The 23,688-nt window shown below is 37.4% G+C and overlaps 1 protein-coding gene across 1 annotated transcript in view; it reads right to left on the reverse strand.

Annotated features, from left to right (window-relative positions):
* LOC150085753 (uncharacterized) overlaps positions 1-23,688 on the reverse strand; it is an 84,702-nt gene that overhangs the window by 18,246 nt on the left and 42,768 nt on the right. The window contains exon 3 of the mRNA XM_090374219.1: positions 1,287-1,774. Within this exon, the coding sequence (XP_090230345.1) occupies positions 1,287-1,774 (488 nt within the window). The remainder of the gene's footprint in view (positions 1-1,286; positions 1,775-23,688) is intronic.

Consider the following 23,688-nt stretch of genomic DNA (forward strand, 5'->3'; position numbering starts at 1 on the left):
AATGAAATGCTAGCTAACTAGCTATGAAAGATGGCACGAATCAGCTAGATATCTCTTATAATATGAAGATTGCTCTGTATTGTACTATGATACCTCTGAAATTATACCATTTTATTTATTACAAATAGTGTGGTGTTTTCATTTCAAATAAAATAAGAGATAACAGAATATAATATACAAAAAAAAGTTTACTGCATACAACACAGGTTTCACACCTATGTTGTAACCAATCAAAATCCAAATACAGCCAAAAGAGGAAGGATAAAGAAAATAAATACCTTGTTGCCACTGTAGTAGAGTGAAAAGGGATGCAAAGTTATCCTTACAAATAGTTTTGAGAAAAACATTTGTAAGTCTGGAGTATGAATTCTGAGATTTGAAGTATATTTGACATATAATACACACCCTCCACTTGTGTAATCGACAACTAGTAAGTTGTACATCTTATAATAATTTTACTTATTTTCTCATTAAAGTTGTAAGAAAACAATTTAATTAGTTGTGTAAAATTGTTTCTTGTAGGAAATAGTTTCGCATGACTTCTTCAGATAATCTCTTTACAAATCTTTTTACAAAAAAGATTATCCAGCGCTGTTTTATATGCTGTCGTGCACTGTCAAACTGCCTAAAGGAATTCTTTGTTAAGAGTTAGCAATTCAGCACACAATTAGTAATGTTATTACTTATATCAGTTTACTCTGGTCTGTTAAATTGGGTACTACTAAAGGATTTCTGAATTGGGGGGGGGGGAGCAACATACTTGGTGCTAATTTGAAAAAATGTGTGCACATGGGTTAAGTGTGGATCTCTGAAACACTTATAGAACTTCACTTTGAAATTACAGTGGATAAAATGGTAACGCCTTGTTGAAATTATTAAATGAAATTTTCTCCTGCCCTTGATACAGTGTGACAGGTTTCCAACCAATCTGAATGTTTGTGTGACAGAGTGTGGGAGTGGGAAGCAGAAGTATCATTTATAGTTTTATGATTTATATATATATATATATTAAAAAGAAGATGCATATCGGTAATATAGCAAAACATAGCAGGTAGTTGTATGCTGTTCTTCAATAATTATTAAAACTTTATTTACACACACACCAGAAATAGTAAATATTATATACAGCCTAGATTCAGTTATTTAAAGCTTGCTAAAGATCTCTCTCTCTCTCTCTCTCTCTCTCTCTCTCTCTCTCTCTCTCTCTCTCTCTCTCTCTCTCTCTCTCACACACACACACACACACACACACACACACACACACACACACACACACTAACACTAACCTTTTAATAGGAGAGATACAAGACTCTTCAACACATGTCGTACTATTTTGCAAACTTTGCAGAGATGTAGTCTTTTGTTCCAGTTGTAACAGACATTCTAAGTTTAGCCTTCTTTCAGGATCATCATTTTTACATGGATCAGGTAGATGTATAGAATTTTCAACCTTTTCTGTATTAACTGGACTTGCTGATCCCTCTGAAAATTCCTTGGAACACAGATGAGGTTTCATCGATACTAAACCTGTTGCCCTGAACATTGCAACTAAGGAGCCAATATCTTGAGGATTAAAATTTGGTGAAGACTGATATTTTTCTACTATCTGTTTGAATGTTTCTGCTCTGTTACTTAATTTCAAGCCCATGGAGTTTAAACGCTCCTCTATTTCAGATATGAATACACCAGAATCACTTCGCACATTACTCGGTTTGATGAGATTTACTTTAACACCATACAGCCACATATCACTCTTTGATCGAAGGCATGCAAACTTTAAAAGAAAATGTCATCATTATTAATGCAATAAAGCTATAAGAATTTATCATCAAGTCATGTAACATTATAGTAAAAACAATCAAAGCTACATAAAATTACATATTGCTTTATTAGTGTGGCCTTTGAATTTTTTTTTTTTTAGTCAAATAGAAATAGATTAAAGTTATTTGTTTACAAACATTGCAATCTAAAAGATATGCATTACATTAATTTAATACTTCATTTAAGAACTGCTGAGCTTAGAAGCTTTTCACTATTAAGCAGTAGCAGTCGTTCATCTTGCTTGCCAACAGTTTCCCATTACCTTCTGGACAAAAAAAAAAAAAAAAAAAAAAAAAAACCTTTCCCATACAAAAAATCAATTACAAATGCACGAAGTATAAGTGCAGTTGATTTATAAATTTAAAATCAATAAAGAATGATCATACTTTTCCCCCCCCAATAATATACTTTTATTAAGCATCTATATTTTGATGGTCCTTCTCAAAGTAGTCCCCATTTGATGAAATGCGCTTACTCCAGTGCGTCTGCCATTCTTCAAAGGCATCGTGGAAACCATTTTATGACATGCGTTTGAGAATCGCCTTGTGTCTTTACAACTTAGCATTAGCAGAGGCATATGATGCAAGAAAGCAAGCTTATATAGCATCAGCGCCAAAAAAAAAAAAAACCCCTTCCCATCTCACGCATCCATTGATTTCTCATGAGGACTGGAAATGTTTTCCTTCACAGCTTCTTCTTTAACTTTGGAAATAAAATAAAAATCACAGGATGCAAGGTCAGGGATGTAGGATGGATGAGGAACACATCTGACATTAATGCTGGCCAAATACTCAATGACAGCATGAGCAATGTGAAGTCTCACATTGTGATCCACCCACCTGTGTGCAGTTGTAGTCATTTGCAATGAATGTAATCCCACAAAGTGTGCAGTGCAGTTCTGTTGTAAGATCCTGTGTATAGTCATATGGTGTGGCACAAGATGCTGGTAAACTATTCTTTAAATTTCAAAAAAAAAAGAGATGACCATAACCTTTCTTGCAAAAGCCACAACTTTAGCTTTTTTCAGTGTTGGTAATGAAACAGACTTCTAAACATAGCTTTGTTGCTTACTCTCTGGGTCGAAATGATGAACCCATTTCTCATCTGCCATTATCACCTTGTGCAGAACCTCACCATTTTCAATAACCATCCACTGCAGCTCCTGACAAACCTCAATGCAAAATTCTGTTGCTCAGGCATGAGAAGTCTTGGAACCCAGCCTGCACAAACATGTGTCATATGCAAATGGTCATGGAGAATACTGTGTGCTTCCTACTGATATTCTCAAAATCTCTGCCAGTTGCCTTACTGTTACATGATGATCTCTCATGATTACAGAAGCAGTTTATGGTTTCTGTGGTGACAGCAGTGGTTGGAGCTCCAGGACTGTTGACATTTGTGACCAAATCACATCCATCTTTAAACATTCTAAACCACCTGCAAACTGTGCTATATGGAAGTGTAGATTCACCATTTCATACATTCAGCTGATGTTTTCTTGAGACGGAAACAAAATTTGAGAGCGGCATACCATTCCTTGTATGTCATGTCCATTGTTACATAGGTGAAACTGAACAGACAAACTTGACTGACTGCCAAGGTCACATTATGCACACAATGTATATATATATTATCAACTGCACAGTTGCTATATGATGCAGCTTGGTTTGATTTTAAATTCCACAGCTCAACTAGAATATGGTTGTTCATGAAAAATTATAATCATTCTTCATTGAACAGACCTCATACTTTATTGGGTACCCATTTTAAAATGGAAGCATGTCAAGTAATTTTACTGCTCCAAGATAAACCTTCACTATGCATAATCAGTAAAATAACCAAACATTACCTCGTACAAGTGCTTTCCTGTTTAACATTTGATGTTCCATTGTAACACTTTTTGTATATTAATCAATATCATATATTTGTAAATATAGTAATTTAGTATTTTGTAAATATTTTAGATATTTGTATAGTTTGTAAATATGTAAATATTCAGTGAAATATTTTAGTCCTTCTCTTTGGGATGCAACAATATTCCTCATGCATTATGAAACCTGAAGCAAAAGGCCTCTTCCTATGTAAACACAGGTAAATAATTACATTGTGATATTCATTCCACCTTAAGAATTCCGCACACTACAAATGCACAAATAAATAATTACATTGGATATCGATCATAGTGACATAGTGTTTTTTGCCTAGTGGCACCGAGGGCTTCCCCCAACTGCGCGTTTTTACTCTGTGTAGAATATAATACTCTGCATAAGGCCAGGATGTGTGTTAGTGTATGTTTTGTGAAGTATTAGTGTGGGTTGTGTTGTTCCTCTGGCCACTAACATCCCCAGTTTCCATCATCGCTCCGGGAAGGCAGGCCAGGGCACATTAGGAGAGAAGAAAGCTCTGGCAAGGTGAATCCTGATGCAGCCTAGGCATCCAAGGAGAGCCAAAAAAAAAAAAAAAATTGGAAAGGAGATAATGGGGAGAATGGAAGAGGGTGGGATAAAAGGGAAGAGAACAGGGGGAGCAATAATTGAGGCACACACCTGATTTGAAAGGGGAGACAGTAAGGGGACCCCTGGTACAGGATGCCATTCCTGGTACAGAGGGTGGGAGTAGAAAGTGGGTGATGGGGTGAGCCACCACGCAAAAGGGGGTAGGGGCCACCCAGGGTGGGAGAAGGAGACAACCATCCCAGGTGGTAGGAATAAAAGAACATAGGGAAAGAGTTTCTATGGTGGAGCATGCTTTTTCAGCTCTATCTCACACTGGCCTTGGGGTTAACCCTAATGGCCAGTGTCAGCATCCCACACCACTTCTTAGGAAAAGCTACAGCATGGTGTCAGCTTGGATAACCATGAGGCCTCTGAGGGCCTGCATAGCCATCAGTCTGTGAAGAGGCTAAGACAGAACATGCAATTAATAATAACTTTCATTCACACAATTTTACTTTTTATAGTTTTTTCTTACACTTTCTATTTTCTTTTATAAATTAGATTGGATATTGATCAGTGCATTTTGACAGGTGCGTCTTTTATGTAGAAAAGATTTGACTTACTCCGTCCTACCTCTATATATTACATAGAAAAGGTTGTGCGGGGTTAGGGAGCAAAGCGAGCAGGGGCGAAGTCCCCTAATCATTTTATTAATTTAATTTTTATAACAAATTTTAATTTGTTGCTCATTCTTTCTATACCTTGATGTTCAAATTATTTTAATTAAAAAATACAAAGTCTTGAAAAACTGATTTACAAATACACTTCCGGAGCAACCTGTTCTTAAGCTGAGAACTAGGTGTATATTTTATTTTAACTATTATAACAGTTTCAGTTAACAAATTTTCACACTTATGTAGTTGATAAATTAGAAAATAAAGCACTCAAAATGTGTTTCACATTTAAAATTTCAAAAGTGCCATAATACATAGTTGCTATTCTCTAGACATATAATTTCCAAATGCAGATGTTTATTTTATTTAAAAATGTGTAATAATGTTTTAAATATTTCGTTTTTGAAACCATGTTTAAAATCTTAAAAACCTTTGCATCATATGCAGTGTAATTAAATTATTCAGGAGATGCCACAGTTTACTACTAGAGAGATGAACTGGCTTCACAAAAAATAAACAACTGAATTTTAGGCTATATATAAATCAATTAAATTAAAACAAACTTGGGTACTACAGTCAAAGTGGTCATCATGACAGTACAGCATTTTATAAAAGAAATGTCATTTATATTTTGTCTTTCACAGGCACTATTAACAATATTACATACAAGTGTTATGCTACTATATATTTCTCAGAAGATAACTGTTAAGCAGTCTGTAGTTAAGGGAATGGGGAGGTGGAGTTTCCCCTGGCAAAATCTGAGCCTTCCTACTATGCTCAGCATCAAAATATACTGAGGCAGAGACCAGCTGCTGTATTGCTGGACTGCAGAGATAATAGTGAGTACTGATAGTAGTATGTGATGTGCAAAAGCAAGCTTATGTAGCTCAGCCAAAAAAAAACCCTATTTCACACATGTGAGTTGGTCACTCGCACACTAGCAAGACTTTTGTGGATTTATTGGATGTCATGTAATACTTTTGATCTGATTATCAGCAGTGATTATTCATGCATTAAGAATTTGCAGGTAAAGGGAACCACTGGGTGACAGTGATCACAATGTACTGATGTGGGAATTACTTAAGGATGTAATTACCATCAAGGCTAAAGGGAAGGGCTTTTGCATTCATAAAGGTGACTAAAGGGGTCTCTGACAGTTTTTAAATTCTGTACAGTGGTATCAACTGATGATGATGTTACCAACGTTGAATTCTAAATGGGAAGTCTTAGTCTTCAGGGACTTAATTTTGGAGGTTATTGCTTTTCATTCCAACTAAGAAATACTGTTCAAGTTTTAGGCCTAAATGGATGTCAGATGAACTAATGAGGCTCGTGGCAGAGAAGAAAAATATGTGAGATCCATATAAAGTATCAGATGACACAAAAGCCTATGGCAAGTATAAACTAGACTGTAATTAAGTCACAAAGAAGGTTAGGCTGATTATGAGAAATCTTTGGCAAAGGATGCAAAGAAAAACAGCAAAGAGTTCTTTACTTATGTAAACTCTAGAACGAAAGGGATGAATCAGATTGGACCACTTAATATAGATGGGTTGACTATTGATGATCATGCTCAGGTAGCTGATAAACTGAATGAGTACCTTGCATCTACATTCACACATGAGTTATTCAATAAGGGGAGTGCCAGAAGTTTATCAAACTCTAACAGGGAGCTAAGTGATTTTGTAATAACTGAGAGCAAAGTGGAGGAGAAATTGTTGAAGTTAAACATGAAAAAGGCACTTGGTGTGGACGGGATCTATCCAGTTATATTAAAGGAGGCAGCAAAGGAAGTAAGCAAACCCTTAGCCATAATTATGAGAGCTTCCTTGGACTCAGGGGAGGTCCCCATAGACTGGATGTGTGAAAATGTATCACCAATTCACAAAGGAGGTTCAAAAGTTGACACAGACAGTGGAGAGTTATAGTGGGCTCGCAAGAGCCAATTGTTATTTTTTTTGAAAATTTGTGAGCCCATTGTTGAAACGATCATTTATTTTACAAATGAAATCCTGAATGCAATTATTAAGTATCCAGAGCTGAAACTTCAGTGGGGCGAGCAGGACCCCATCCCCAGCATTTTAATGGTGCAATCAATCAGTTATGTATTTTAAAATTGCTTCAGTTTTGCTATAATTAAAGTCGGACCTCTGTTTAGCCAACTTCTTTTTAGCGAATTTTTTTGAATGCCTCTTGGTAATTACATTTAAAATGGTTTCCGTTGAACGAAGAACATTTCCGTGTAATGAACGAATTAGGAGAGAACTTTGTATGCATTGTTCTCACCTCTGGCCTTGAGGCAATTTAGGTAATTAGAAAGTGTAAATTAAGGGTGAAAGGGATTACCATTTCTCGATGTTAGTGGTGTCCGTAAAACCTATGCAGTCACATACCAAGAAGTCGCACTAGTCAATATGTTTTCCATAGCCAGTCAGAGGATTAAGAAGATTTGACATGGATTATAGCCTCTGGTCAACCTGCGTTGTGGTTCCCCTTTACTCCGACAAACGGCGATAAGTTTTTCGGAAAAGTGAGTGATCCATGCCTTCCAGTAAATTTCTTCGTCTATGTTTACATGGTCACAGCAGCTGAATATCTGAGTGATTTCGACATTTTGCACGGTATTCAAAGAACTAGTCAAAGTAGCAATGTAGTGGGGGAGGGAATTGAGGAAACTAAGATATTATATAAACTTTATGAAGATGAAATGTTGGCAGATTTTGAAACTTCGTTGAGGCTTTCACTGTGTAGAAAATGTTCTAAACTTTAATGGCATACAGGCAATAATTAAAAAAAAAAAAAAAACTGTATGAATATCACCACCAATCTCCAAAAAACCAGCGCGAATTAAGGATGATTGCTAAAGAACTTGATTAACCCCGGGGGCTCACATCTAGTGAGTATGGGCTTGGCAAACCCAGGGTCCTGAGCTGGATATCATCATTCTTCTCTTTCTTGGTGATTCCTTTCTACTTCTCTCTCTCTCTCAGGGGGTAACTTGGGAATTTTTTTTTTTTTTTTTTTGGCTGGTGCAGCATAAGCCTCAGGCTTCCTTGTACCATATGGCTATTAATAATAATAATAATAAAATAATGTGGAAACTATAAAGATGGTCGTGTGTTCGGAACACAATGTATTAAATCAACTTTTAATCTGGAATTTCGTAACTATTTAGCACTAATGATCGACATCCTGCAGGAGCTCTCTTACATTTCAGAAGCTTTTCAGAATTACTATGGTAAAAGCAGATAAATTAATTATTCGAACTATCAATGCCTTTGCTAATTTGAAAAATTCTGAAGGAATTATGAAGCTAAAATTGAGAACATGTTGAAGTGGAAAGAATTTGAAGGAATCAAATTCGAAAGTAAGAACACATTTAAAAAATTACATTGTGACAAGTTATTAAATGCATTGTTTTATCCTTAAAGGATAAGTTATTAATACAACAGAGAGTGATTTTAAATTAAATAAAGAAAATAATGATACCATTGAAAGAAATTTTACACATATACTACCGGAAATCGTGGAATATGAAAGAACTTTTGTCTCGGTGGCCAGACGGTGAAAACTGAATAAGAAATTTGTTTTCTGATAAAATATGAAATAAAAATTAATGATTTTAGAGATTTTGTCAAAGACAGTTTATCTTTAAAATCGAGTGAAATGAATGAATAACGTTGACAATTAAACACGTTGCAGATTATGATGACCATACACCTAAATGGAAAACTATTGCTTCAGTTTGATCCGGATCGTTACGTCAAATCATTCCTCTGTAATCTTTGCTCAACTATTGAGCAAAGCAGAAGATCAACAACAAATATTAATAAAGTAAATTGGCAATTTTTAATATAAAATTTTCTTGAATATTTGTGTAATAATTTTTTTTCTTGTAATCTGTAATTTTTGTATACTTTTTCTAGAAAGTTTGTTTTTTATGTAATATCCATTTTTATATTAGTAATATAATAGTAATAAGTAATAGTAATCGTGGCATGTGATGCAAGAAAGCAAGTGTATGAGCTTATGTAGCATCAGCCAAAAAAAAAAAAAAAAAAAAATTCACACAACCATTCCCTCTAAATGTTTGTCCAGTTCCTCCTTAAATTTATTTAACCTATCAACTTCCACGACAGATGGAAGTTTGTTCCAGCAATTAACCACCTGCTGGCTAAAGGCAAGTTTCCGCACATCTATTCTACAGCTGTCTTTCTTCAATTTGAATTTATGCCCCCTTAGGTTCGTAATCTGAACAAGTGGAAGAATCCCATCTTGATCACGCTGAATTATTATTATAATAATAATAATAATAATAATTCAGCATGATCAACCCATTCAAGGCCTTATACACCTCGATCAGATCACCGTGCAGATGCCTAGTCTCCAGCCGTTGCAATTTGCAGAACTTAAGCCTGTCTTGGTAAGAGGATCCTTTCATTCTCCTCACCAATCTGTTGCCCTTCTCTGTACATGCTCAAGCAAATCTACATCCTTTCTAAAATGAGGCCTCCAGACCTGTACGCAGTACTCAAGGTGTGGCCTGACCATTGCCTTATACAGAGGGACAATCACCTCCTTTTCCCTGCTAGCAAAATTCCTGTATATTATTGACAAAACCCCATGACCTCTGGCAGCCTGTCTGCATTGCTCAGAAATTTACAATTGTGGAATGTTTTGTGATAGTTACGTTATTTGTGATATGGGAAATATTTCACGTTATTTTTTATTCGAAATATAAAAATTTTATCATGAAAAAAAAAAAAAAAATGTATCCATTATATGTCCCTAATTGTTAAAAAAAAAGACGAATAAAAAAGTTGCGGGTGTGCCGAGCACACGCAACTTTTTTACGAAGATGAAACATCCTTCGTGTTTCTTTTAGGTAATTTAATTTATATATATTGATTATGAAATAAAGACCTTTTTTATTTTAAATATTTTATTGGTCATTCACAAATTTACATAATTTCTGGAAGACAAGATACAATGGATTTATGATAACTAAAGTAAGAGATGTATACTTGTGATTGCAACGTATCTAAATATCTCTGGAAAACAGTGTCGATTGAAGTACCGATTTTTGTAGTTGAAGCGACATATGCAGCTGCTAGGAGAACCTAACAATGGAATGTAACGAAAATGCGAGATGAAAAATTGTTGACAAATATTTGTATTGTCGCAGTCATATGACAAATACTTGTATTGTTGCAATCATACTTACTCCAGACATTATTGTATCCAGTTATAATCATAAGGGAAAGCATGACAACCAGGTTTTTAAGCTTTTTTTTTTTTTTTAGATACGCCTACAAAAATTTTACACATTCACTAAAAGCATGGTTAAGGGGGTAATAAGCCCCCATCTGTTCACCTCCCTGAATCTGCCCCTGACTTGAGATATCATACCGGTCATGAAAAATGCGTTACAAGCTCTAATCACACTACTAGTAGAGCGAGCATGGAAAGCGCCTCTGGTGGAATCCGCATATGACGTCACTTCCGTGACTGATCAAATTTACTGGGTAGAAAGTCGGAAAAACTGCGAGCCCATTGTTAAAATATTCACAGCTCACCACAGGACACAGGTAACTATAGACCTGTTAATTTAACTTGTGTTCCATGGAAAATAATGGAATCACTGGTTAAAGCAGCATTGCAGGATCATCTAGACAAGACTGCAGTAATAGTTAAGACACAGCATGGGTTTGTTAAAGGGAGGTCTTGTCTGACCAATTTGATTGGATACTATTATGTGGTCACAAAGGAAACGAATGCCAAAAATAATTTTAATATCATATACTTGGATTTCAGGAAAGCTTTTGATACTGTTGCAGATGGAAGACTGCTGTAAAAATTAGAGAGGTATGGCTTTAAGGGTAAGTTGCTACAATGGATAAAGGAATGGTGTAGTGGGAGAAGACAGAGCGGTAATCAATAGACATTCCTCTTCGTGGACATATATTATTAGTTGAGTTCACAAGGGTTTGGTGTTGGTCCCATGTTGTTTTGTATATTTATCAATGATATTGATGTGATGAAGGTATATCAGGTTTAATGTTCAAATCTGCAGATGATACAAAGGTTGGCAGGGTTGTTAAAGACAATAAAGACAGTACGCTACTCCAACTGGATCTAGATAAGTTTGGAAAATGGGCTGAGAAGTGGCAACTGAAGTTTAACATGACAAATGCAAAGTACTGCATATGGGTAGCAATAACCGAAGGGAAACGTACCAACTGTGTGGTACTACATTCAGGGAAGTGGAAGGTGAAAAAGAACTGGGGGTAATCGTGCAAATATGAAGTTTGCTGACAGTGCAGACGGGCTGCCAGAGCAGATCATGGAGTATTGTCAATGATATATAAGAATTTTGCTAGCATGGACAGGGAGGTGATTATCCCATTATACAAGGCAATGGTTAGGCCACACCTAGAGTACTGTGTACAGATCTGGAGGCCTCATTTTAGGAAGGATGTAGAGTTGCTAGAACGAGTACAAAGAAGGGCAACACGATTGGTGAGGAGAACAAAGAGGTGCTCTTACCAAGAAAGGCTTAACTTCTGCAAATTGCAGTGCCTGGAAAGTAGGCACTTGCGAGGTGATCTGAATGAGATGTATAAGGCCTTGAATGGGTTGAGCAAGCTGAATGCTGATGGGATTCTTCCTCTTGCTCAAATTAAGAACCTGAGGGGGCTTGTTTGTTTGTTATTTGGTTTTTAGGAGCATTAGCAACTAAGGCCATATTGCTATGGGGATATGCGGTGGTCATTCAATGACCTTTCCGCATCCTCTGTATTTGGTGGTCACGGACTCGAACCCCAGTCTAATCAAGAAGCGTGTGCTACGCACTGCTGCTCCTGCCCACCTGGCTACGGAGGCGACAACCTGAGGGGGCATAGATTCAAATTGAAGACAGTTGTAGAATAGATGTGTAGAAATTTGCCTTTAGCCAGTCAGTAGTCGATTGGTGGAACAGACTTCCATCTTTTTTTGTGGAAGTTGATAGCCTAAATAAATTTAAGGTTGAGCTGGACAAGCATTTGGTACGAATGGAGGGGTGAAATGGGGGGGGGTTGGCTGATGCTGCATAAGCTTGGTTTCTTGTTTCATATGCCTCTACTAATGCTAACATCATTGACAATACCCCATGACCTGCTCTGACAGCCTGTCTGCACTGCTCAGAAGATTTCATATCTAACTGCACAATTACTCCCAGGTCTTTTTCATTTTCTACCACCCTAAGTGTAGTAACACACAATTTGTGCATTTCTCTGGGGTTTGTTCTACCCATTTGTAGTACTTTGCATTTGTCAATGTTAAACTTCAGTTGCCACTTCTCAGCCCATCTGCCCAACCTTTCTAGATCCTGTTGCAGTAGCACACTGTCAGTACTGTCATTTACAATCATGCCAACCTTTGTATCATCTGCAATCTTTAGTCTGATAACATTAAGTCTGATATACTTTCATCAACATCATTGATAAATATACATAACAATAGTGAACCCAACACTGTACCCTGGGGAACTCCACTAATAACATTTGTCCACAAAGAGCAGTGTCCATTGATTACTACTCTCTGTCGTCTCTCACTCAACCATCCTTTTATCCATTTTAGCCACTTGCCCTTAATACCATACTGTTCCAATTTGTACAGTATCCTTCCATGCACAGCAGTGTCAAAAGTTTTCCTGAAATCCAAGTATACAATATCAAAATTATTTTTTGCATCCAGTTCCTTTGTAACCACATCATAGTATCCAATGAAATTTGTCAGACAAGACTTTTAACAAACCCATGCATTGTCTGAATTATTACTGCAGTCTTATCTAGATGATCCTGCAATGCTTCTTTGACCAGAGACACCATTATTTTCCCAAACAGAAACTAACTGGTCTGTAATTACTCATGTCACCCTGAGATCCCCCATTGTCAATTGGAGATACATTTGCACATCTAGTATGTGGGGACTTCACCTGAGTCCAATGATGCTCTCATAATTATGGCCAAGGGTTTGCTTACTTCCTTTGCCGACTCCTTTAATATAGCTGGATAGATCCCATCCACCCCAAGTGCCTTATGTTTAACTTCAACAATTTTTCCTCCACTTTGCTCTTAATTATTACAAAATCATCAAGTCACCTGTACAGTTTGATAAACTTTTAGCATTCTCCTCCCTTAACTCCTCATGTGTGAATGTAGATGCAAAATACTCATTCAGAGTGTCAGCTACCTAAACAGAATTGTCGACAGTTGAACTCATCAATATCAAGTGGACCAATCTGATTCATCCTCTTCCTTTTAGAGTTTAAATAACTAAAGACGTCCTTGCTGTTTTTCTTAGCCTCCTTTGCGAGATATTTCTAATAATCTGTCTTCGCTTGCCTTAACTCCTTTGGGACTTGATTACACACTAGCTTATATCTAAATTAGGCTTCTGTGCCGCCTGATAATTCATATGCATCATATGCATTTTACATTTCTGCCATGAGTCTCATTAGTTCATCTGACATCCATTTAGCATTAGCAAGGGCACATGATGCAAGAAAGCAAGCTTATATAGCATCAGCCAAAAAAACCAAAAAAAAAAAAAACAAAAAAAAAAAAAACTCCCTCTTATTTCACCCATTCCCTCGCTCCAAATATTTGTCAAGTTCTACCTTAAATCTATTTCAAGCTATCATAGAAGCTATCAACTTTTATGACAGAGGGAAGTTTGTTCCAACAATCAACCACCCACTGGCTAAAAGCAAACTACTGCACATCTATCCTACAACAACCGTCTTTCCTCAATTTCAATTTATGCCATCTCAGGCGATTATTCTGAGCAAGAGGAAGAATCCCATCAGCACTGAGTATGCTCAAACCATTCAAGGCTTTATACACCTCAATCAGACCACCTCGCAGGTGCCTAGTCTGCAGACACTGTAATTTACAAAACTTGAGCCTTTCTTCGTAAGAGCAACCCTTTGTTCTGTTCACTAATCGTGTTGTCTTCCCGGTACTCGTTCCATCAGCTCTACATCCTTCTTAAAATGAGGCCTTCAGACCTGTATATAGTGCTCAAGGTGTGACCTGACCATTGCCTTTTACAAGGGGATAATCACCTCCTTATCCCTGCTAGAAAAATTCCTGTATATCATTAACAAGACACCATGAGCTACTCTTGCAGACCGTCTGCACTGGTCAGAAAACTTCATACCTGCCTGCACAATTACCCCCAGGTCCTTTTCATTCTCTACCACTGTCAGTGTGGTACCACAGAGTTGATACATTACTCTGGGATTACTGCTTCCCATATATAGTACTTTACATTTGTCAATGTTAAACTTCACTTGCCACCTCAGCCCATCTGATCAACTTTTCTGGAACATATTGTAGTAGCGTACTGTCATTAGTGTCATTAACAATCTTGCCAACCTTTGTATCGTCTGCAAACTTGGACATTAAGCCTGATATACCATCATCAGTATCATTTATAAATACAGAAAACAACAATGGACCCAACACTGAAACCTGAGCGACTCCACTAATAACATTAGACCACGATGACCAGTGTCCATTGATTACCACTCTCTGTCTTCTCCCACTCAACCATCCCTTTATCCATAGCAGCAATTTGCTTGCAATGCCACACTTCTCCAATTTGTGCAGCAGTCTTCCATGTGCAACAGTATAAAAGGCCTTTCTAAGATCGAAATATATGATATTAAAGTTATTCTTTGCATCCAGTTCCTTTGTGACTACATCATAGTATCCAATTAAATTTGTCAGACAAGACTTCCCCTTAACAAACCCATGCTGTGTCCGAGCTATAACTGAAGTCTTGTCTAGATGATCCTGCAATGCTTCTTTAACCAGTGCCTCCGTTAATTTCCCTAACAGAAGTTCAAGTAACAGGTCTGTAGCTACTTGTGTCTCCCCTTGATCCTCCTTTGTGGATTGGGGTCACATTTGCACATCTCCAGTCTATGGGTACCTCTCCTGAGTCCAGGGAAGCTCTCATAATTATGGTTAAGGGTTTGCTTACTTCCTTAGCTGCCTCCTTTAATATAACTGGAAAGATTCCATCCACCCCAGTTGCCTTTCTTAAGTTTATCTTCAACAATTTCTCCTCCACTTTACTCTCAGTTATTATCTAACTTACTGCCAGAGTTGATTACATCTCTGGCATTCCCCTTACTGAATAACTTCTCATGTGTGAATATAGATGCAAAATATTCATTTAGTTTGTTAGCTATCTATGCAGGATCATCAACAGTTGAACCACTGATATCAAGTGAACCAATCTGATTCATCTCCTTCCTTCTAGAGTTTATATAAGTAAAGAACTCTTTGCTGTTTTTCTTTGCATCCTTTGGCAAAGATTTCTCGTAATCTGTCTTCACCCGCCTAACCTCCTTTGTAACTTGGTTACAGACCAGCTTATATCTATCACAGGCTTCCTTGTCACATGTTAATTTATATGTATCCCATGCATTTTTCTTCTCTGTCATATGTCTAATTAGTTCATCTGACATCCATTTAGGCCTAAACCTTGAACAATATTTCTTTGTTGGTGTGAAAAGCCTAGTAGCTTCCAAGATTAATTCTTTGAATGCTTTCCATTTTGAATTTGCTGTTGGTAACATCATCCGTTGGTCCCACCATATAGAATTTAAATACTGTCTCAGACCACCGTAGTCACCTTTATGAAAGCAAAAACCCTTCCCTTTACCTTGATGGTAGTTACTTCTTTGAGTAAAACCCACTTCAGCACACTGTGATCACTGCCACCTAGTGGTTCCTTTATCTGCAGATTCTTGATGAATGAAGAATCATTACTGATAATCAGATCAAGAGTATTACTCCTTCTAGTTGCCTCCCAAACATGTTGCTGTAGAAAACAATCATCCAATAAATCCGTAAAAGCCTTGCCAGTATGTGAGTGACCAACCCACAAATTCCAGTAAATCTCTGGGAACTTAAAATCCTGCATTATAAGACACACACTGATTTACTAGCCCACTCTATTTCTCTGCACAATTGCTCATTATACTCATCAGATTTATTTGGCCCATAACACAAGCCTACTCTCATTTTTCCTTTCCCAGTGCTTATGTCATCCCAAACAGACACTACATTGCATTGTTCACCAACATCAATTGGATGCACTTCTTTAGATTTTATGTGTTTCTTAACTAACAGCATAATCCCTCCTCCCTCTCTGTCCTGTCTATCCTTTCTGTACACATTGTACTCCCAAAATTCCAGTTCTGCATTTAGACCTAAAAATTGAACAGTATTTCTTAGTTGGTATGAAAAGCCTAGTAGCCTCCAAGATTAAGTCCCTGAATACTTCCCATTTAGAATTCACAGTTGGTAAAATCATCAGTTGATCCCACTGTATAGAATTTAACTGTCTGAGACCACCATAGTCACCTTTACGAAAGCAAAAGCCCTACCTTTACCCTTCATGGTAGTTACATCTTTAAATAAATCCCACATCAGTACACTATGATCACTGCCACCTAGTGGTTCTTTTATCTGCAAATTCTTAATGCATGAATAATCACTGCTGATAATCAGATCAAGAGTATTACCTTCTCTGGTTGATTCTATAATGTGTTGCTGTAGAAAACACTCATCCAATAAATCCACAAAAGTTTTGCTAATGTGCGAGTGATCAATCCACAAGTTGCAGTTAATATCTAGGAAGTTAAAATTGTGCATTATAAGAAAATCTGATTTACTAGCCCAGTCTATTTCTCTGTACTCATCAGAGTCTTTAGGCCTATAACCACTCCTACCCTAATTTTTGCTTTCCCAGTGCTTATATCATGCCAAACTGACTCAACATTGCACTGACCATCTATGTCAACTGGACACACTTCCTTAGATTTTATGTTTCTTAACTAACAGCATGACCCATCCTCCCTTTCTATCCTTTTTGTACACATTGTGTACAAAAAATTCTTCTACCACTCCCCAAATTCCAATTCGGCATTCCTTATATCTGACACCACGTCTCTGATATCCCAACAATATCTGCCTGTGACGTCATGACCAGCACTTCAAATTCATCAAATTTATTTACTATACTCCTAGCATTGGTGTATATGCAAGTGTACATGCATCTGTTCTTACTCTTAGTTACCCTAACACAGCCTATGTATTTATTTGTTCCATGATGATTCCCACCAGTCCTTGGGAACCCGAGCGCCCTGCCCTGCCCTCCGTTCTAATAAAAGCAGTGCAAGAATCATTTTCACCTCTGTCTGTGGCTAATGTTAATATTTAATCTGTGAATCCCCCAAAGCTAGCAGTTTTCCGACCCACCTACCATCAGCAAACACTCTTGCACCCCTTCTATTTAAGTGTATCCCATCCCCATAGAAGCAGTCTCTCCTATTAACAAGCTCAGCCATGCTGACAAAAATTCTATCCCATTAGCCTTGCACAACCTCTATAGGATTAAATTGATTGACAAGGCTCTCATCGTGTACTCCCTCCTATCGTGTCGGGGCAAAATTGCAGACACTTTCAGACTTAACCCTAACTCATGACTTTTTTCAACGCTGACCTGTACTTGTTAAGTAAGTCTGCAGATCTCCTACTCTTAATGTTATTAGTGCCAACGTATATGACTATGTCACTCTTTGTGCCCTTAAAAGATGATATCTGCTCTACAACGTCATCAACGTTTTCCTCTGGCAGAGATACCCTGGTCCTAATCTACCCATCCTTTTTACACAATATATTACTCGTCTCCATGACAATGGAGTCACCTACAATAACCATCTCCTGTGGGACTAGCGCATTCTGCCTTGGAGTTTGCTGCTGCGTAGCCTGATGCACAAGAGTGAGCTCTGTCTTTAAGTTTGGCAGCTGAGAGCTTGATGGGTGCCCCACATTAATACCTTTGAGATACCCTCAAAGTGCTGCACACTTTGAGGGTAGCTACCCGACTCTTCCAACTCTCATAGGTGCCCATCAGAACACTGATTTGGAAATTAATTTATTGACACTCTCTGCACCTAGTACACACAAAGACATCCTCCTTGGCTAGATAATATCCTGTTCCAGAAAGACCCGCAAACATTTCACAAGTCACATAATTTTTGAGACTGTGATGCATTGGAGAACCGCTCCTCCCCCCCTGGTTTTCCCAAGAGTTACAGCACTCCTGCTACTTTGTGCCCACTACTTGCTGCTCTAGTCTGGGGCATGATATCCAATTGAATACAAAGAAAATTAATATGATTAATCAATTATCAATGCTACACTATCTGATAGATTGCTAAATGCAGTGATACGTACTATGCTTTCTTGTTTTACATTAGAGCTACCTATTTACCACAATTAAAAATTTGAATTCCGTACCATTTACTCTATACTGTAATAATGGCAGCAAGATTTGAACGAAAGAACAGTTTTATGTATATTAAGTAGTAACCTACAAAATCTCTATCTAAATTAAAAATAACAAGCGTAACTAGGTCTACAAAACTACCTATGAAGTATGTTATAATATGACAATCAAGTAAATAAAATGGCAGAGAACATATTTCTAGGAGCTTGAATTTCATTGCTTCCACTTGTAATAACATTCAGATGCATGTGCACATGTGAAATAGACACAAACCATAAACATATATTGTCAATTATTGTATAGCACATAAGGAACTGTTTGTATTTCTTTTAATCAAAATTATTTCTACCCCTAGCACATTTCTGATAACTAATTTGCTTTCAACTCTTCTAAATTAGTCTAGTCACTCAATGTTGTTTGTGTTTACAAATGTTTCTAGACTTCCCCATGAGCTTTATACAATATAATTTATGGGCCACCTCAAGAATATCTGGTTGCAGTGCCCTGCTACGAATAGTCTAGAAACCCTTCAAGCTTCTAGACTTTTCATAATAGGGTAGTCATATTAATTAAAGACCTATCTCTTACAAAGTCTTGCCATTCTTTGTTACACAGATGTTCAGTTTCTGCTGCCTGACATATTTAGATACTTCAATGGGTGCTTCTGTTCTGAATTGGCATCTCTCCTTCCTAAAACGAGGTTCCCAAACTTGTATGCAATACTCAAGATGTGCCCACACCATTGCCTTATAAAGTGGATTAATTACCTCTTTATCCTTTCTGGAAAAATTCCTATATATCACTGACAAAATGCTATCAGCTATCCTAGCAGTGAGTTTGCACTGCTCAGAGAACATATCTGACTGTACAATTACCCAAGGGTCTTTTTCATTCTCCACTACACTGAGTATGGTACATAAAGTTGGTAAGTTAATCTGCAATTACTGCTACCAACATAGAGTACCTTGCATTTTAAAATGTTTAACTTCAATTGTAGCTTCTCAGCTGATTTGCCAAATCTTTTTTAGATTTGTTGCAGTTGCATACCCTGCTTATGGTAATTAATTCCTGCCAACTTTGGTATTATGTGCAAATGTAGACATTAAGGCTGATATGCCTTCATCAATATCATTAATAAATACAGGAACTCCCCGACTTATGTAAGGGTTGCGTTCTGCGGAACGCTACGTAAGTCAGAATTTCCCCCATGCTTGTGCAGCACTCACAACTGTGCTCGCTGAATTGAATGAATCAAAAAATAAATGTTTGATGAATATGTAAATAGAATTATTTATTGTATTTATTCAATTTTTTATCTTATGTGCAGGAAAAATTACAAAAGCATGCGATTTAAAAAAAAAATTCAAAATTATAAAATTACAAAAAAAGAGAGGAGACAGGCACAACGTCAATACGTTTTACCTCTCGAGCACCATTGCCAGAATCGACGTCTTCACCTGATAAGTATGCCGCTGCAGGAGGCTGAGGGGTGTGGAGATTTAGAAGGGGTCGGCTGCTCAACCTTGAATCAAACGTCGTCTTTACAATAATTTTTAACCTCGGGAATGAAGCAGCATTTAAACCAATCCTCAGAGAGAGAGGTTTTGTTATCCATGCTCTCTTGTTCGATTGGAAATGCATGGGTAGGGTGGCTTTATTGATGCCCTTAAATGCACGAGGACTTCCAGAATGATGCACAAGCAGTCGTTTTAATCTGTAATCTCCCGCTGCTCTAGCCCCAAGCAAGAGTGTGGCCATATCTTTTGATGCCTTGAAACGTGGCAAGGTATGTTCGACTGGCATTTTTTCCAATACAGAGAAGTCTCTTCAACGTTAAAAATTTGCTACATTGAATAGCCACCGGCAACTTCACCTCATACTTTAATGTTTTGGAAACCAGCACGATGCTTGAACCTATTAAACCACCCGTTGCTTGTCACGAACTTGGCTTGGGGTTCGCTGTACTTATCCTTAATATCTTCATAAATACTTCATACTTTTACTTGAATGGCTATTGGACTCAGGGGTACCTGCTTCTAAATCTGATTTTCCATCCATATTATTAACAGCTGTTCCATCTTCAATATAGCACCTGAACGCTGTTTTGTAATCGCTGTTGATCTTAAATTCATTGATCCTTTAACGGTTCTTTTATACATGCACTGTCCCTTAAAATAGTATTCACTACTGAAGCAGTGAGACCTAATTCTGTGCAACGGATGACAAACTTTGTCCTGCTTCGTGCTTCTTAATTAATCGTCTTCATTTCTAAATCAATTTTGTTTCCTTTCCTAGCACTGCCAGCACTTGCACTTTCCATTGGTCCCTTTCCCTTCACCATTGTAATAAGTAAATAGGAATGACGAGAAGATTCTGAAAATTTATTTATGTTTTTTATATGATTGAAGATTTCAGTGAAGGGAACATATTTCACCATAACAGCATAAAACCCAAACACAATTGCAGTTATCAGTATTATCGCAAATTTACTACCCGTTTATAATTAGTTGCACTAACAGAAAAGTCCAATAAACCAGAAAGTGGAAATTGTTTTTATTGTTTTATGGTCGTGACCTCAAGAAACGTTTTTAGAAAAATATCACAAAGGCGTTCAAAATTGATTCTTATAACAGAACATATGATTACAATGAAAGTGCAGTGCAATTTCCATTATAAATATGACCTTTTAGAGAGATAAATAGCTTAGTAATATATTGAATTGTTAAACTTCAAAGGATTGGAACGAATTAAAAAACAAAAAAAAAAAAAAAAAAAATGTGTTATTGGGTTCACATTACAATATTTTCATGATACCTCTTTATTCCTACGGGATGCAAAATACGTTCCCATGATTTTTTTAAGTTTGCACCGGCCGGCAAAAACTTATGTAAAGTCAAATTTCCACAATTCGAGTATTATGTAAGTCGGGGAGTTCCTGTATAGTAAACAACAATGGGACCAGCAATGAATCCTGGGACATTCCACTAATAACATTAGTCCAAGAAGAGCAGTGCCCATTAATAACCACTCTGCCTTCTGCCACTCGAGCATTCCTTAGCAAATAACAAAACTTGAATGTCATACTGTTCCAAAATATAATATCAAAATTATATTTTTGCATCCAGTTCAGTTCCTCTGTTACTGGGTCACAGTATCCAATCTGACTGGTAAGACAAGATAGCTCCTTAACAAATCTATGCTGAGATTGTCATGTAATAGCATTCTATCTAGATGAAGCTGCATTATTTTCCAGGAAAATAAGTCAAGCTAAGAATAAGTCTGTAATTACTCATATCATTCATCTATCTCCTTTTGTGAATTGGGGACACATTTGTACATGTCCAGTCCGTACGGACTTACTCCAAACTAAGGAATGTTCTCCTAATTAAGGCTAAAGGTTTACTTATCTCTTTTGCTGCTTTCCTTCATAAAATTGGATTGATCACATCTATCCTGAGCTAGATTATTTTCTAATAACTGAGAGGAAAGTGGAGGAGAAATTGTTGAGGATAAACATAAAAAAGGCACCCGGGGTGGATGGGATCTATCCAGTTATATTAAAGGAGGCAGCAAAGGAAGTAAGCAAACCCCTAGCCATAATTATGAGAGCTTCTTTGGACTCAGGGGAGGTACCCATGGACTGGAGATGTGCAAATGTAACCCCAATTCACAAAGGAGGATCAAAGGCTGACACAAGTAATTATAGACCTGTTAGTTTAACTTCGGTTCCAGGAAAATTAATGGAGGCACTGGTTAAAGAAGCACTGCAGGATCATCTGGACAAGAATTCAGTTATAGCTCAGACACAGCATGGTTTTGTTAAGGGCAGGTCTTGTCTGACCAATTTGATTGGATACTATGATGTAGTCACAAAAGAACTGGATGCAGGGAATAACTTTGATATTATATATTTGGATCTTAGAAAGGCTTTTGATACTGTTGCGCATGGAAGACTGCTGCACAAATTGGAGAAGTGTGGCATTGGAGGCAAATTGCTGCTATGGATAAAGGGATGGTTGAGTGGCAGAAGACAGAGAGTGGTAATCAATGGACACTGCTCAACGTGGACTAATGTTATTAGTGGAGTTCCTCAGGGTTCAGTGTTGGGTCCATTGTTATTTTCTGTATTTATAAATGATATTGATGATGGTGTATCAGGCTTAATGTCCAAGTTTGCAGACGATACCAAGGTTGGCAGGGTTGTTAAGGACACTACTGATACTATGCTGCTGCAACAGGATCTGGAAAGGTTGAGCAGATGGGCTGAGAGGTGGCAAATGAAGTTTAACATTGACAAATGTAAAGTACTACATATGGGAAATAGTAACCCCAGATCAACGTATCAACTCTGTGGTACTACGCTGACAGTGGTAGAGAATGAAAAGGACCTGGGGGTAATTGTGCAGGCAGATATGAAGTTCTCTGAGCAGTGCAGACGGGCTGCAAGAGTAGCTCATGGTGTCTTGTCAATGATATACAGGAATTTTTCTAGCAGGGATAAGGAGGTGATTATTCCCTTGCATAAGGCAATGGTCAGATCACACCTTGAGTACTGTATACAGGTCTGGAGGCCTCATTTCAAGAAGGATGTAGAGCTCCTGGAACAAGTGCAGAGAAGGGCAACAAGATTAGTGAATGGAACAAAGGGTTGCTCTTACAAAGAAAGGCTTAAGTTTTGCAAATTACAATGTCTGCAGACTAGGCACCGGCGAAGTGACCTGATAGAGATGTATAAAGCCTTGAATGGTTTGAGAATGTTCAGTGCCAATGGGATTCTTCCTCTTGCTCAGAATAATCACCTGAGAGGGCATAAATTCAGATTGAGGAAAGACAGATATAGGATAGATGTGCAGAAATTTGCCTTTAGCCAGCAGGCAGTTGGTTTGTGGAATAGACTCCCATCGCTTGTTGTTGAAGTTGATAGCCTAAACAAATTTAAGGCTCAGCTGGACAGGTATTTCGAACGAACGGAGGGGTGAAATGGGAGTAGTGGTTGTTTTTTTTTTTTTTTTTTTTGGCTGATGCTGAATAAGCTTGCTTTCTTGCATCATATGCCTCTGCTAATGCTAATGCTAATCCCAGGTGCCTTTTCTAAGTTTATATTCAACAATTTCACTTCTAATTTACTTTCAGTAAAATCAAATTGGCTAGTCTCTTAGAATTTAGCATTAGCATTACTAGAGGCATATGATGCAAGAAAGAAAGCTTATATATCACCAGCCAATAAAAAAAAAAAAAAAAACTTCCCACTTCACTCCAAATATTTGTCTAGTTATGCCTTGAACTTATTTAAGTTGCTGACCTCTACTACAGCAGAAATTTAGTTCCAATTATCAACCACCTGCTGGCTAAAGGCAAATTTCAGCACATATATTCTACAATAGTCTTTCCTCAATTTGAAATTA

This window comes from Mastigoproctus giganteus, chromosome 5 (assembly GCF_048544385.1).
Source record: "Mastigoproctus giganteus isolate SK-2022 chromosome 5, ASM4854438v1, whole genome shotgun sequence".
NCBI classification, from domain to species: domain Eukaryota; kingdom Metazoa; phylum Arthropoda; class Arachnida; order Uropygi; family Thelyphonidae; genus Mastigoproctus; species Mastigoproctus giganteus.